General features: G+C 41.6%; 2 protein-coding genes and 1 non-coding gene across 6 annotated transcripts; 2 read left to right on the top strand and 1 right to left on the bottom strand.

Annotated features, from left to right (window-relative positions):
* The first annotated feature begins 1,119 nt into the window (after positions 1 to 1,119).
* On the top strand, positions 1,120 to 2,678 carry LOC108571831 (barH-like 2 homeobox protein). Its single transcript, XM_017933972.1, has 3 exons — positions 1,120 to 1,189; positions 1,938 to 2,271; positions 2,360 to 2,678. Exons 1-3 carry the CDS (start codon positions 1,120 to 1,122, stop codon positions 2,628 to 2,630), a joined length of 675 nt encoding a protein of 224 aa, XP_017789461.1. The 3' UTR covers positions 2,631 to 2,678.
* A 4,189-nt stretch (positions 2,679 to 6,867) lies between these two features.
* Positions 6,868 to 6,940, bottom strand: Trnam-cau. The gene has a single exon. It is a non-coding gene; the product is annotated as a tRNA-Met (tRNA).
* Positions 6,941 to 7,278: 338 nt separating this feature from the next.
* Positions 7,279 to 9,838, top strand: LOC108571799 (zinc finger CCCH-type with G patch domain-containing protein). 4 transcript variants are annotated; one of them, XM_017933939.1, is made up of 10 exons: positions 7,279 to 7,350; positions 7,484 to 7,693; positions 7,792 to 7,872; positions 7,962 to 8,042; positions 8,234 to 8,380; positions 8,448 to 8,590; positions 8,655 to 8,833; positions 8,943 to 9,212; positions 9,279 to 9,458; positions 9,540 to 9,838. In XM_017933939.1, exons 1-10 carry the CDS (start codon positions 7,300 to 7,302, stop codon positions 9,836 to 9,838), a joined length of 1,641 nt encoding a protein of 546 aa, XP_017789428.1. In that variant the 5' UTR covers positions 7,279 to 7,299. The 4 variants fall into 4 exon arrangements, with proteins under 4 accessions (XP_017789428.1, XP_017789427.1, XP_017789430.1 ...); XM_017933938.1 differs by having other exon boundaries at positions 8,655 to 8,839; XM_017933941.1 differs by lacking the exon at positions 7,962 to 8,042.
* Positions 9,839 to 14,253: the final 4,415 nt, after the last annotated feature.

Here is a 14,253-nt window from a genome sequence, read left to right as displayed (position 1 = left end):
CGTTGATCGAAAATAAAAGAAGAAAACGGAGACGAAGGAGAAGAAGAAGAGGAGGAGGAAAAGTAAAGTAGATAAAGGAAAAGTTGGCGCGTCCCCAAGATTCATAGCGAAAGACCAAAGTCAAGCCATAGAAGTACATATAGTACATATTCCCTTTGTACTCGTTTGCCGGTAACTCGCGGCGCGGAAATGCCAGCGCGGGAAACGAAAAAAACGCGGCGGTTAAGCCACCACCCCCTGTAAACCAGAGAGAACAATCTCGATATCGCGACGCGTTCTTCTCTATAGGTATACCCAGCAGCAGAAACGTTTCACATCCAATTTGTTCCTCTCGTTTCGCGGTAATCGTTCGCCAATGACTTTCTCCCCCTCGTTTCCTCGTTCGTTCGCTGAGCCTCGATGCTCGCCAGGCCGTGCACACACGCTTTTCACGTAGCGGTTGTGTGCACCAACATCCTGGCTGTGCCACCCACGGAGCCCTCGTTGCACTCCACATCTCTTACCTAGAGCCAGAGCCAGGCCCCTTTTGCGCAGCCCGCTTTTCATCGTCCAATCCGCGTCGACCTCTGGCTATTTCCATCCCTCCGCAACCAGTTACCTAGACCAATCGCCGTCGAGACGAGACGCGATAGCGGGGGTAGCGTGACGCTACCACCCCCAAAATGGCTGCGAAATCGCGCGAGCATTAGGCAGCCCGTTCAAAATAAACGGGCGGATTAATTGGAGCGGGGAGGCGGGGGGTTGGATGGTGCAACCCCTGGCCTAACTCGCGTGCTAACTCTTCCTCCGCCACCCCCACCGCGATATTCGCAGCAACGTGCACTAGTCGAAGAGGATGACGAGGACGAAACCAACCGTGGACAGGCACATCCGGTCATCCCCCGTGATCATCGCCGCCAACTCAGAACGACGCCGGGCGTCCGCACGTTAGCATGGTACTCGAGTTATTCGTTGCTGAGGTGTCCGCGCTCAGCTCGTTCGCGTGAATCTCATCCTTCCACGAATTCCGTTCGTTTACTATAGACTCTATAGTATAGAGAAAGGTTTCGTTCGTTTCATCCCCGGTTCTATAATATATCGGTTAGGTTCAATTGATTCGAGGTTAGAGACGAGAGTGCGATGATGCAGGAGCACAAATCCTTCCTCATAAGGGATCTCCTGGGGGATGTTCTTTCCGAGAGGGTGCACGGTGAGTTCCATGGTGTAAATTTCTCAATTCTCGGTATGCGTAAAAAGTATCTACGCGTGTAGTCGGAAATTTTTTAGCATTTTTCATTACGGTAAACGATAATTTTAGCCGATGAAAAAAAAATCTTTGGACGTTTGTACACGTTGGTAGGTACTCACTGTAGGTAGGTATGGATTTTATAGTGCACGCTAACAAGTCACAGATTCGTCAATCCGAACGGAGAAATGAAAATTTGTATTGGTCGCGTGGCTGATCGCCATGATCCTCGTTACACGGCACCCCGTGGCGCGATTCTATTATTTTTAGCCAAGATTCACAGCCCCAGGGGTGTGTGAGAGGCCCCGCACCAGGGTGGTTCCCCATTCACCACGATCCTACAGATGGCCCGATCTGTGGAAGGATTCGTTAGCTCTCGTTAGTCCGAATTTTCCTCGACGATTATCGCGTCCCACTGTGCCTCATGCCTTTATTGGCCAATCTAGGCTGGACACCGACCGTTCCAGTAATTCAGATCGTTTACCATTAACCAGAAGCGATCGTGATCGACTAACAACTCGCTAGCATTCGTTGGATAATCGACTTGGACTGGGGAATCTGTTTGTCGGTCGCGCGCCACGCCGCGCCGCGCCGTTGGCAAGCAAATTCAATCGGATTTCGTTCATCTAACAACTGACACGTGTAGCTTAATTGACGCGTACACGATTAGACGAATGAACGGTGTTAATCTATAAAATTGATATTATTCCAGAAGATTCCGAAGACGATTCAGCCGTACATTCGGACTCCGAGGACACGATCGACCCTGGAAGCAGTCCTTGCACCCGATTGGAAAGTCCTCCGCCAGCACTGTCACCGTCGCCAGCACCAGCCACTTCCGGCAAGACTTGCGGCACCACAACCAGCGGCCCTCCCAGCGGAAGAAAACCAAGGAGAAGGCGAACAGCCTTCACCCACGCTCAACTGGCTTACCTGGAACGAAAGTTCCGTTGTCAAAAGTATCTGAGCGTGGCGGATCGGAGCGACGTGGCCGACGCGCTGTCGCTTTCGGAGACGCAGGTGAAAACCTGGTACCAAAACAGAAGGTCATTATTTTCTTCGTGTCTTTCTCCGTGACTTATCGCAAAAAAAAAGGGGGCGCGCGCGCGATTCAGACGCAACGTTCAATTGCAGAACGAAATGGAAGCGTCAGAACCAGCTACGACTTGAACAGCTCCGACATCAAGCAACAGTGGAAAAGGAACTGCTGGTACGAGGCGTGGGACTTCACCATGGTAGCATAGACGCATATTGTCCACCGTACAACGCTCAAACTCAGACCCAGAGCCATCCACCTCCACCGCCTCCGCCGCCGGCACCTTCCACAGCTTCGACGGCAGCGTTCCTCTCCACGGCAGCAGCCCTCTTTCGAAACGTCACCTACGTCCACGGCTGTCCCCTCTAACCCGGCCTAACGCCGCGGTTCCAGGATCGTTTCTGCCTTCTGGCCGCCGGCGTCGGCAGCCATCCTCTCTCCAAAGGATCTTCCAACGATTCTGAAGCGAAACCACCGTCGATCGTGGTGTTTCTAATTAGAACACGGGCCACTATTTTCTATCGTGAGTCGCTCAGCGGATCCTGCCGGTTGCTGCATCTTTGCACGGAAATCTCGTTCTCGTTCTCGTTCGTGTTTTGCACATCTGGTGGAAAGGATCGCACGCTGCCTCTCTGATAGTGAAGTGTGAGTGCGAATCGGGGGACGATGTAAAACGAGGAGAGACTTATTAACGGTGTTTTGCGCTCACCACGTCCGTTCTGGAGTTGTTTCTCGTGTTTATTCCTGCATGCGAGACAGTGTACATATGTAATTACGAAGTTGCTCGGTAGTCGTAGTTGGTTTGTTTTCGTTTGCGACGTGAAAAGGGGGAAAGAATCGAGAGAGTGAGATCGTCGAATTCTTCGACAAGCAGAGGAACGTTTCTTTCGGTTTTTTGAGAGGAACGAACCAAGAGCCGTTGGTTAATCACACAGAGTCTAGTTGAGTCGATAGCGAGTCGAATTTGTAGATGTGTTATAGAGTCTTATCGTTAGATACGTAATAAGTTGTAACCTCGGGATACGCCGCCGCCGCCGCGGCGTGTGTAATGTTTCCGGCCAAACAAGCTTGGCCGATTTTCATTTAGAGATTTAGTTCCGCCTAACTAAAGGCTCACCGTTGCTAATCGATCACTTTCTCTCCAATTAGTCGACTTGACTTTTTTGGTCAACCGAACAATTCTTGTAGATAAATAAATTATTATCGAACAGAAACTTGTTGCTGTCTTGTAATTCACTCCTTTCAGGCGTCGCGCATGTTGAAGGGGACCAACGTTCGAATTCTCGTACACGTATTTCTTCCCCCAAAACTACTTTTCCTTTAATTCGAAGGTGCATTTTCGTTAGCTCTTTTCACACGATAAACGTCAACTGTACGTACAACACACCGGAACGCGACTGAAAACAGGAGATTTTTCGTCGATCGCAGACAAAGACGGAAACATCGTCAAAAGAAGAGTGGCACATGGGCTTTTTTATTTGGGCAAACGGTAACAGAGTAACCAGCCCGTATCGGGAAGACCAATTCGCGCGTGACAATGGGCACGTGGCCAGAAACAGCGATTCGCGAGCCCCGGCTGAAAGTAATTGGCTGAAACCGATACAAGTCGAGTGGCGGCGGCACTCGTGGCTGGAATTGGCTGGCGGATTTAATTGAATGGAATCGACGAGAAGGAGAAAGAGGAGAGAGAGAGAGAGAGAGAGAGAGAGATGGAGAGCGAAAAACAGCAGAGAAACAGCTGCGATTGTCGCGATGATTATTTCACGAGCCGGCCGTGAGCTCGCCTGTGAATTGAAGAAGAAGAAGAAGAAGAGGGAAGAAAAACGATAGCTGGTTCAAGGGAGAGAGAGAGAGAGATGAGAAACGAAAAGTAAACGATCTCTTTACACGGATGATTAGACTACATTAAGCGGATTTCGAACGTTTCCGATGTAACGACGTCGTTAATCACTTTCCTTTGCGTCCGTACGCCAACTTTCGCAGAAGAGTCTCTAATCAGACACGGGAAATTGAGTTTCTCTGAAATTCGATCGCTTCGAGATAACCTCGAATTTCTCCCCTTTGATTCTCTCTCTCTCTTCCTCTCTACCTATCCATCTATCTCGAAAACGAAAGAATTGTAAAAAAATGTGCGGGAGGACGGAGGGGAAAAGTTGGTAATAGGGGGAAAAGGCGCGTGGAAAGTTAAAAGGAGCCGAGGAGAGTGCACGAGGACGTTCCGTTTGACGAGAAGAAATTGTTGCGCGACGGCGACGAGTCATTTTTTTCTAGAGCAGTTCTCCGGCGAACGATGAAAAAAGAGGGAGACGCTCCTTTCGCGTTCATTCAGGATGAAATAAACCGGCAGACTCTCCGCGGTGTCTGGTGCTCGAATAATAAAAAAAACACGGATACGTCTTGCCGAGCGTGAAATCACGCGCGAGTCAAGGAAGAATTCTTGCGACCCTCGTCGACCCCCTTTATCTCTCTTTCTGCTTTTTTCCGTTCGCGGATCCCTCACGCGTAATTACTTCGCCATAATGAATCGCATATTATTCGTAATAATTTTTTGCCGCGCGTATTGTAACACTGTGCAACGCTTCTCGCTTCCTTACGCGCTTCTAATTTCGTCTTTTAACGCGTTCTTGAACCTTTCGAAGAAAGCAATACAAAGGATACAGACACACGCGCACGCGAGAGGGAATTCTTTAAGAGGAATGTCGAACCTTTTAGCTACGAGCGACGATCGGCAGACGAAATAAATGAGACGATCGATACACAGACAGGATTTCACGTGTACTCGATTGGTTTTCGATCGTGTAAATGATCGCGTAATTAACTCGTCAATGACCAAACTCGATTCGAACGAAGGATCCTCGGGAAAAAATCGCGCAGGCGGGGTCTCGAACGAGATATCCTGGAATAAAAGTGGCGTCGCGTGCACTCGGCCACGTGCGCATTGTCGTTGAGCGAATAATCGTGGACGCGCGTGCATACGTGCGTAAGTCGTGTTGGCACTTGGACACGCGCTTCTTATCCCTCTTCAGTTTACGATGCGCGCCGCCCCCCTCTTACACCCTCGAAAGAGCGGCGTCGTTAAATACTTCACGGGGGGCCTTCCTCTCTATATCTTCGAAATCGGGACTTTTCATCAAATGAATCCGCCGCGCCACGGGATTCTTCTCGCGAGTCAATCGGTAATTAACGGTTTCGCTACGGGGTTTGATCGACGTGGCTTTTTTTCTCAAATTCGATAGGAGAGAGGAGGTGTTTTTTGAAAAACACCGTCGTTCGTTTAAAATGGAAGCAAGGGGTAGGCGTGGATGCCGCGGTGGCGGCAAAGGGGCGCGGCGAGGAGAAGCGAAAGGACGAAGAAAGAGCCTGGGCATTTCTAATTCTTGAGAGAGAGAGGAAAAAAAAAGCGGTGGAGTAATTGCTGGAGAAAGCGCGACGGAGAAGGGCGGGAAGGGAGGAAGCGCAGGATGGCTGACTGCGCGCCAGTAGCGAAAAGGGATCGCGGTGGAAGGCAAAAAGCAGAAGTAAAAGGAGCCGGGCGGCGGGTGGCGGAGGGAAAAGATGGATCGGCGAGAAGGAAGGGCAGAGAAAAGAGTGAGGGAGCAAGGGTGCAAGGACGGTGCACGGGGGGAGTTGTGGAGAGGGGGCAGGGCCGAGTGTAACGAAGCTCCGACTTTTTAATTGGAATATATTCAGAAAGCGGAACGCCTTTTCATCGCGGGACTCGATGCACTGAATACGGGCTGAATCAACGCGGAATCAACCGCGCTTGCAACGAGTCTGCTGTGCACCTGCAAACCGGGCCGCATCTCTCTGCATTTATACGTAACAGATGCATAGCGGCTGCTGCATAAAATAACCCACGAAAAACCTTCTCCCTTTTCTCTCATTTTCTGCCACGACTCGCCGATATCCACGGACGTATAATCACCCTGAAAATACGATAAGTGCGAGCAGACCGAGGAATCGCGCGCAGATTCCTTTTTCCGTTATCACTTTCTTACCTTTCACCATCTTGCAAATTTCAACTCACCTTACCTATATGTCCAAGTAGTTCGATGCGTTTTAAGCAATATAATAGAAACCACGTTGTGGCGAAAACAAACTGATTAAATATGACGGAAGAGGAGGGTGTCGTTTTCTCTGGATTTATTCGTGGCGGAAGGGTCGCGAGCAACACCTATCCACCGTGGAAAGGTAGAGGCTATGGCAGCTTCAGCTTAATGGGCTGTTTGCTTGCAAATTGTGGTATCGCTAAAGGGCAGCAAACAATTCACAACTCGTTTTAACTTCCACATTTCAATTCCAAGAAGCCTCAACTCCCTCCGGCGAGTGTTACATTTACATAATTGTCTCTTGCTCTCTTTCTCCTTCGTAAAATCGCGCCTCTCTTTTCTCCCTCGCCGTTATTTTTCACTCTGACTTCTTGCATTCGCTATCTCATTTCTTTAACTAAAAATCTCTTTCCTTCTTCGTATTCTATTCGTTGATATTGCACTATATTCGATCAATGTTACGTTATATACGTATGCAAAGTTGGTACACTTTTATTCGTGAACATTTTTATAAAAATAATTCAAACATTTTCTTATATTGGAAAGAAAAAAAAAATTGCCCCGGGTGAGGATCGAACTCACGACCTTAAGATTATGAGACTTACGCGCTACCTACTGCGCTACCGAGGCGGTGAAACTTTCATCTCCTCTCTAACTTAAATTGCCCAATTTTTCAATCGTATTAAAATTCTATTGAACAAACTGTCGTTATACAGCTATACAATTATATTTATAATGTTGCTATCGTTAACATTGTGATTCTAAGGGATACTTTTCCAATACGATTCATGTAAATCTGACAAAGATGTCGCCACGAAACGGACGTTGTCGTTTAGTGCTTTTAGGGTAGAGCTTTTTAACGTTGGTATCAGTGTTCTGATGCGATCGTTAAATTATAGAGAGCAGAAAGAGTCCGAATGTAAACTGTCAAAATCGTTTAATCCGAGAGTAAAACTTTTTTGAAAATGTCTGTGTCAACGCAGGATAATATGACATATTCGGGAAGTTTAAAGGAAGCTATCGCACAGTACGAACAGCAGGTATAAATAACAATTTTGTTAGCATTTTACAGGAAAAGAATATAACCTTGCGCGTAATTCGCAGACCCAATTAATTTTTAATTAAGCCAGTCATTTTTATTTTTATTTCTTAAACATTTATTTGCCACGTCAGCTAGCTCAAGTTCAAACAACTCTGTCCGTGACTACGCAAGAAGCGGATAGGAATAATTTATTGAGCTTACAATCGGACATACAGGAACTGATTGCTTTGACGAAAGAAAGTTTGGAAGGTGTCGAATCCGCTGACGACGATTTGGATGAGTACAACGATATTGACATCTATCATGATGATCCATTGGCAAAGGAATATACCTTGTTCAAGGTAATTATGCGAAACAAAATTATTCCTTAAAAGATGGAAAATATAAGGAACTTGATAAAAATAACCATTCACTTTTTATTTGCATACATATTCATTAGGCAGAACTGGAGAAATCCACCAATGACTCTGAGAATAATGAGCAGGATAAACAAGATGATCGAGCTTCAAATCATATAGAAGTCAGTATGCATGTATTTTGTATGTTCACCTTACATAAGGAACTTGATAAAATAACCATTCACTTTTTATTTGCATACATATTCGTTAGGCAGAACTAGAGAAGTCCATTAATGACTCTGAGAATAATGAGCAGGATAAACAAGATGATCGAGCTTCAAATCATATAGAAGTCAGTATGTTCACCTAATATAAGGAACTTAATAAAATAACAATTTACTTTTTATTTGCATATACATTTGTTAAGCAGAACTGGAGAAATCCACTAATGAATCTGAGAATAATGAGCAGGATAAACAAGATGATCTAGCTTCAAATCATGTAGAAGTCAGTATGCATGTATTCAGTATGTTCATCTTGCAGGATCAGTTGAAGCAGCTTGAAGGCATGAAGTGTAGAGCTCCCTGTAGCACTGGTAGGAGTTGGGAACCTGTTGCTTATCATAATGCTATGATATCCTCTGTTTATCAAAATGACAGTACAAAAATACAAAATATGGAAGACATAAAGGTAAAAAAAGAATCGGTTGCAACTAGATCTAGGTCAATTGTTAATTCAGATGAACAATATTATTTAGGTCAGGGTACTCTTTTTAAATCCAACACACAAGGCAATGCTTCCATGCCCTCATTATTTGGATGGAAAATGTATATATTCTGACAAAGACTGCAAATTTTCACATGGGGAATTAGTACCGTTATCTAGTATATACGAATATAGGTAAATTTTTCAAGACAAAATGCATAGAAAAATGAAAAGGTGATGTACAAGTTTTTATTTCTAGGGAACCTGATTTTCAAAGTATAAAAAAGGGTAGTAGAGTACTGGTGAAGCAAGAAAATCAGTTGTGGCATGAGTCTTCTATATTAAGAATGCCAGATAACGAAGAAGATACTTATATAATTACAACACGAGAAATTGGCGGAGCTGCAGAAGCCCTTTTACAAAATATCTTACCTCTTGGTATATGTATATATATATACACACGTATATGTGTATCTTATACAGTAATTGTATATTCGAACTTATTTTTTTTTCTTTTACATTTATTTCATGATATATATTACTACAGACGACGCAGATTTAAAAACGTCAGACACATCTGATGATAATGACAGTGAAACTGATTTGGTACAGTACTCTAAAGAAGAAGTGATTCATAAACCTCTTCCTACAGTAGAAACTAATGCACCATTAGGAAATTGGGAAAAGCATACACGTGGTATGGGCAGCAAATTAATGGCTCAAATGGGATATGTAATAGGTACTGGTCTTGGAAAACATTCCGATGGAAGAATAGAACCAGTTGAGGCAACGGTATTACCAGCTGGTAAATCTTTAGGTATGTATATTTTGTATTATTTTTTACATCTAGATATGTTTTAAATGGAAAAACATTCATTTTCAGATCATTGTATGGAATTACGAGAAAATGCCAACGGGGATAAAAATCTATTTACTGTCGAACGCAGAAAGCTAAAGCAACCGCAAAAATTAGGACAGCAAAGCGAAAAACGACATCAAAAAGCAAATAAGCGCGCAGAAAAGGATGTATTTAATTTTATAAATGCAATGTTAGACAATAAACGTATGTTTAAGAACATTTTCTTTCATCCAGATTATACGTTACATTTTTCAGTTTTTATTATATCTCTTTAATTCGTTGCAGCGAAAACTGAATCACAAATAGATATTTTCAAAAGTTTAAGTAATTTTAGATCAAAATCAAATCTAGCATTAAACGCAAGGAATTGCGTAGTTGGAGTACATATTGTAAGATTAGAAAGAGAATCGACCCATTTAGAGAAATTATTGACACGACTTGTAAAAGGCACTGTCCACTATAATCACATTATGAGTAAGTATAGTTGGAAACTATCGGTTCTTCAGGTTTTAAGGAACATTGAAAAAAGGATCGATGTCGAACAATATAGACGAAAGAACAAAGCGAAATTAACAATATTTTGATGTATATATACATTTACGATTTTAACTTTGTACAACAAACTAGATTATACAAAGTATCTACTATTATGTGCAAAAAGTATAAGTAAATAAACCATAATGTATACAAATATTTATTGTATTAATGTTTCTTCCATATAAGTTTAATGATATTTTTGTTAGGAATAATTATTACTCTTTATATTAGAAGAATGGTAAATAGTTTACATTATTATTTACATAAAAATTCCTTTATTAGGACTTTTTCTTCTGATTTCTCTACTCCTTCTTCAAATCTCTGTGCTCTCACTCCAGCTTAGACACTTTCAAAAACTTTCCAACACCTTTTGCGGCTTTGCTGTTGCTCCTTTTTCCTTGCTTGCTCTTGTCACCTTTCTTTCTTCTGTCCTACCTTCTTTACCCACACCCGGTGCTACCTTCTTTACCGACTTTCTTCTATCACCCATCCTTCTTTCTTTACCTAAGCTCAAATTCTGCACCTAGTACTTCCCAAAGCCTCTTACCACCATATTACCGCTAGCTTTCTTTTTCTTTTATTTCCACCCTGCCCCACCTTACTCAGCTTTCTCAATTTACTTCTCTTCTATCGATACAACCTCTATTCTTTTAAATTTAATCTATTCTATTCTTTTAATCTATTCTCTTAACTATATTCACACACTTGTTACACATCGCCCGTTCTGGCGATGTACTGCGATGTATGACAATTTTGTACTCGAATATTATTCAAAGAATGAGTGTTTCGCAAAAAGAAATGTGTGCGGTGTGTAAGAGAGAAATAAATAAATTGTAAAATGCTGTTAAACGATACTGAAATTTAACTGTTATAATAAACATACTGTTAAACGATTGTTTGGCAAATAATTACATTTCTTAATTTTTCCTCATGTTCAAGTCCTTTCCGTAATTCCCATCATTTTCTGGAAGTTACATCTGTAATTCACACAAAAGGAACCACTAATTTTTCAATTTTCAATAAAAGTTGTAAACAATTTCTAACTGATCTACTGAATGCAATGGTTATTTCAATGCAAAATTAGAAATTGATTACAAGTATTAATTAAGTATGATAGAGATGACGAGAGAGACAAGGAAACGAATAACGGTAGACAAAGATAACACTATATAGTAAAATGTGTTCGACAAGGACGGAACAAAATGGCGTGCAAGACTAACGCCATCTTGCGTTTGGTGACGAGAACTACGATTTCTTAATAGGATAACAGAATATAAACAGAGGCATTAGACAAGGAAAGAGCTAGTGTGCGACAAGGACAGAAAGAAAACGTTTCCTATTGGCTGGCGGACCGATGAGCTCCGCCTCCCAGGGCCTCAACCACGTGGTCCGATGAAAAATCATTAATAACTCAATAATTACGATGATTATGTGAACTTTTAGAATTGAAGAATGAAGTATGGACCTTCAGCAACTTTCACATATAGTTTTTAATGCACTACACCCTTCCCATAATTAGTTATTAACAATTATTGTACAGAGTGTCGGCAGCGATACCGCACACTCTTCTGGTTTTTCAATAATTTCATAGCTTTCTATTAAATTCTCATGAAACTAACTGTATGCATCCGGAAGACAACTCCCTTAGCTACATTCTCACATAACTTTCATTATCATATTCGGTGTAGTCTAAGAGTTATTAAACATTCTTTGGGAGAGTATTATACCTGTCGTATTCAATCGTAACACATTTTCGTTATTTCAATAAAAACGCGTGATTAATTATGCACTTTAAAGGATGTAGAATATAAAATGGACTTTTATCTATATTCTGCAATTAGTTTCGTGGCCATCAGTGGTGTGGTTTATTAAATATTAGCAATTGTTTATAACACTTGAGTATACTCGAGTACGATGAATTGGGGACGCTCCCATATAATCTTTAATAACTCCTAAACTAAATCGAATATGTTAATAGAAATTATATGAGAATATAGCCAAAGGAGTTTCCTTTCAGATGTGTATAGCTAGTTGCACGAGAATTTAGTGGAAAACTATGAAATTATTGAAAAACCGTGAAGGTGTTACACTCGATTATATATGTCGCATTCAATAGTAACATATTTTCGTTATTTCAATAGAAATGAGTGACTAATTATGCACTTTAACGCATGCAGAATGTAGAATGGACTTTTATCTATATTCTGAAATTAGTTTGGTAGCCATCAGTGGTGTGGTTTATTAGATATTAGCAATTGTTTATAACACTTGAGTATACTCGAGTACGATGAATTGGGGACTCTCCCATATAATGTTTCATCACTCCTAAACTATACCGAATATGTTAAGAAAAATTACAAGAGAATGTTGCTAAAGGAATGACCTTTCAGAAGCATATAAATAGATAGTTGTATGAGAATTTACTAGACAGCTGTGAAATTATTGAGAAACCGTAAAGATACTCGACGGTACGAGGTATCGTTCCCGACATCACCTACTAAAATTGTTTATAACTAATTATTTACAGAGTCTAGAGCATTGAAAACTAAATGAGAAAGTTGCTAGAGGTTCATGCTACATTCTACAATATTAAAAGTTCACAAAATCACCGTAATTATTGAGTTAGTCGAAAGTATTGAGAACCCTGTCTACTCCTATTTCTTTCCTTGAAATTAAAGTTATACTAACTTAAATTATGCAACAAATTCATTTAACATATCCAATAATCATAAACTACCACATAAATTATTATTTACCCAGAAACAGTAATTATTCTGTGGTAGATGGAACGGGCTTGAAATGATTTCAGGCTGCTTTTCGTAACACGATGTTGTCTATCAAACGTACTTACGAGACACGACTGCCGCAACTGTTGCCTCGTGCTCGTCCTTCTGACGACTGCGACTACGAACGACGCATGGAACATACCGTGCCCGGGCCGTCGAATGACGTAGCATGCTCGAAGAACTGCGTATTTAGCTACGGGACCCGCTTTCATTGTTAGCCGCCACAATTCAGAAAATAAGATTCGTGAAAATAAGCCAAAAACTGTATTTTACTATCTACATGATTAGTACTGCTGAAACAATTAAAAATTGAATACAAATATTAATTAAATATAATAGGGATGACGAGAATGGCTAGAGCGAAGAGAGATAAGCAAACGTGTAACGGTAGACAAGAATAGCACGAGAGAAATGAGTTAGACAAGGAAAGAAGTAGGGGTAGAGAAGGATAGCACTAGAGTAATGGGTTAGACAAGGAAAGGATACAGTGTTAGACAAGGACAGCAAATAAAAGCGGGCAATGTGAATTACGATTTCTTAACAGGATTACAGAATATAAACAGAGGTATTAGACAAGGAAAGCACCAGTGTGCGACAAGGACAGAGAGAGAGAACGCTTCCTATTGGTCGGCGGGCCGTCGAGCTTCACCTATCAGGCCCCAGATTAAGTCGATCGACGAAAAATCATTAATAACTTTATAATTAGGCTGATTTTGTGAACTTTTAGAATTGAAGAAGGAAGTATGAACCTCCAGCAACTTTCTCGTATAAATTTTATTGCTCTAGACGTATCCAATAATTAGTTATTAACAGTTTTAATACGTGATGTCGGGAACGACAACGCATACCGTCAAGTACCTTTCCGGTTTTTCAATAATTTCATAGTTTTCTACTAAATTCTCGTGAAACCAGCTGCACGCGTCTGAAAGGCAACTCCTTTGGCTACATTCTCGTGTAATCTTTATTAACATATTCGATTCAGTTTAAGTGTTATTAAACATTCTTTGGGAGAGTTTTACAAACGACGTATTCACGTGTAACACATTTTCGTTATTTCAATAGACATGCGTGGCTAATTGTGCACTTTCAAGCATGCAGAATGTAGAACCGGCTTCCCTCTATATTCTGCAATCAGTTTGGTAGCCATAAGTAGTATGGTTTATCTGATATTAGTTATTGTTTACAACAGTTAACTGTACACGAGTTCGATTTATAGTGAACCCTCTCATATAATATTTAATAACTCCTAAACAAAATGGAGTATCGTAATAAAAATTAGACAAGAATATAGACGAAAGAGTCATCTTTCAGATGCATACAATTAGCTGCATGAGAATTTAGTAGAAAGTTGTGAAATTTCTGAACAAACGTAAAGGTATGCGGTATCGTTTCCGACATCAATTATTAAAATTGTTAATAACTAACTATTGAAAGAGTCTAAAGCATTAGAAACTAAACTAGAAAGTTGCTGGAGGTTCATACTACATTCTTCAATACTTAAAGTTCACAAAATCATCGTGATTATTGAGTTATTAATGATTTTTCACCGACCGGCTTGCCTTTGGGCCTGAGCGTCGGAGGGTAGCCGCCAGTCAGACGATAGGAAACGTTTTCTCTCTATCCTTATCGCACGCTAGTGCTTTCCTTGTCTAATACCTCTGTTCACATTCTGTGTT

This window comes from Habropoda laboriosa, unplaced genomic scaffold (assembly GCF_001263275.1).
Source record: "Habropoda laboriosa isolate 0110345459 unplaced genomic scaffold, ASM126327v1 scaffold99, whole genome shotgun sequence".
Lineage (NCBI taxonomy): Eukaryota > Metazoa > Arthropoda > Insecta > Hymenoptera > Apidae > Habropoda > Habropoda laboriosa.
The sequence above is the reverse complement of the archived record's forward strand: the minus strand, read 5'-3'. Positions and strand labels throughout refer to the sequence as shown.

Coding starts and splice junctions, on each gene's coding strand:
- LOC108571799 (XM_017933938.1), top strand. CDS start 7,300: ATGACATATTCGGGAAGTTTAAAGGAAGCTATCGCACAGTACGAACAG. Junction 7,351..7,483: donor TCGCACAGTACGAACAGCAG/GTATAAATAACA, acceptor TTGCCACGTCAG/CTAGCTCAAGTTCAAACAAC. Junction 8,591..8,654: donor TCTAGTATATACGAATATAG/GTAAATTTTTCA, acceptor TTTTATTTCTAG/GGAACCTGATTTTCAAAGTA.
- LOC108571831 (XM_017933972.1), top strand. CDS start 1,120: ATGATGCAGGAGCACAAATCCTTCCTCATAAGGGATCTCCTGGGGGAT. Junction 1,190..1,937: donor TCTTTCCGAGAGGGTGCACG/GTGAGTTCCATG, acceptor ATATTATTCCAG/AAGATTCCGAAGACGATTCA. Junction 2,272..2,359: donor ACCTGGTACCAAAACAGAAG/GTCATTATTTTC, acceptor GTTCAATTGCAG/AACGAAATGGAAGCGTCAGA.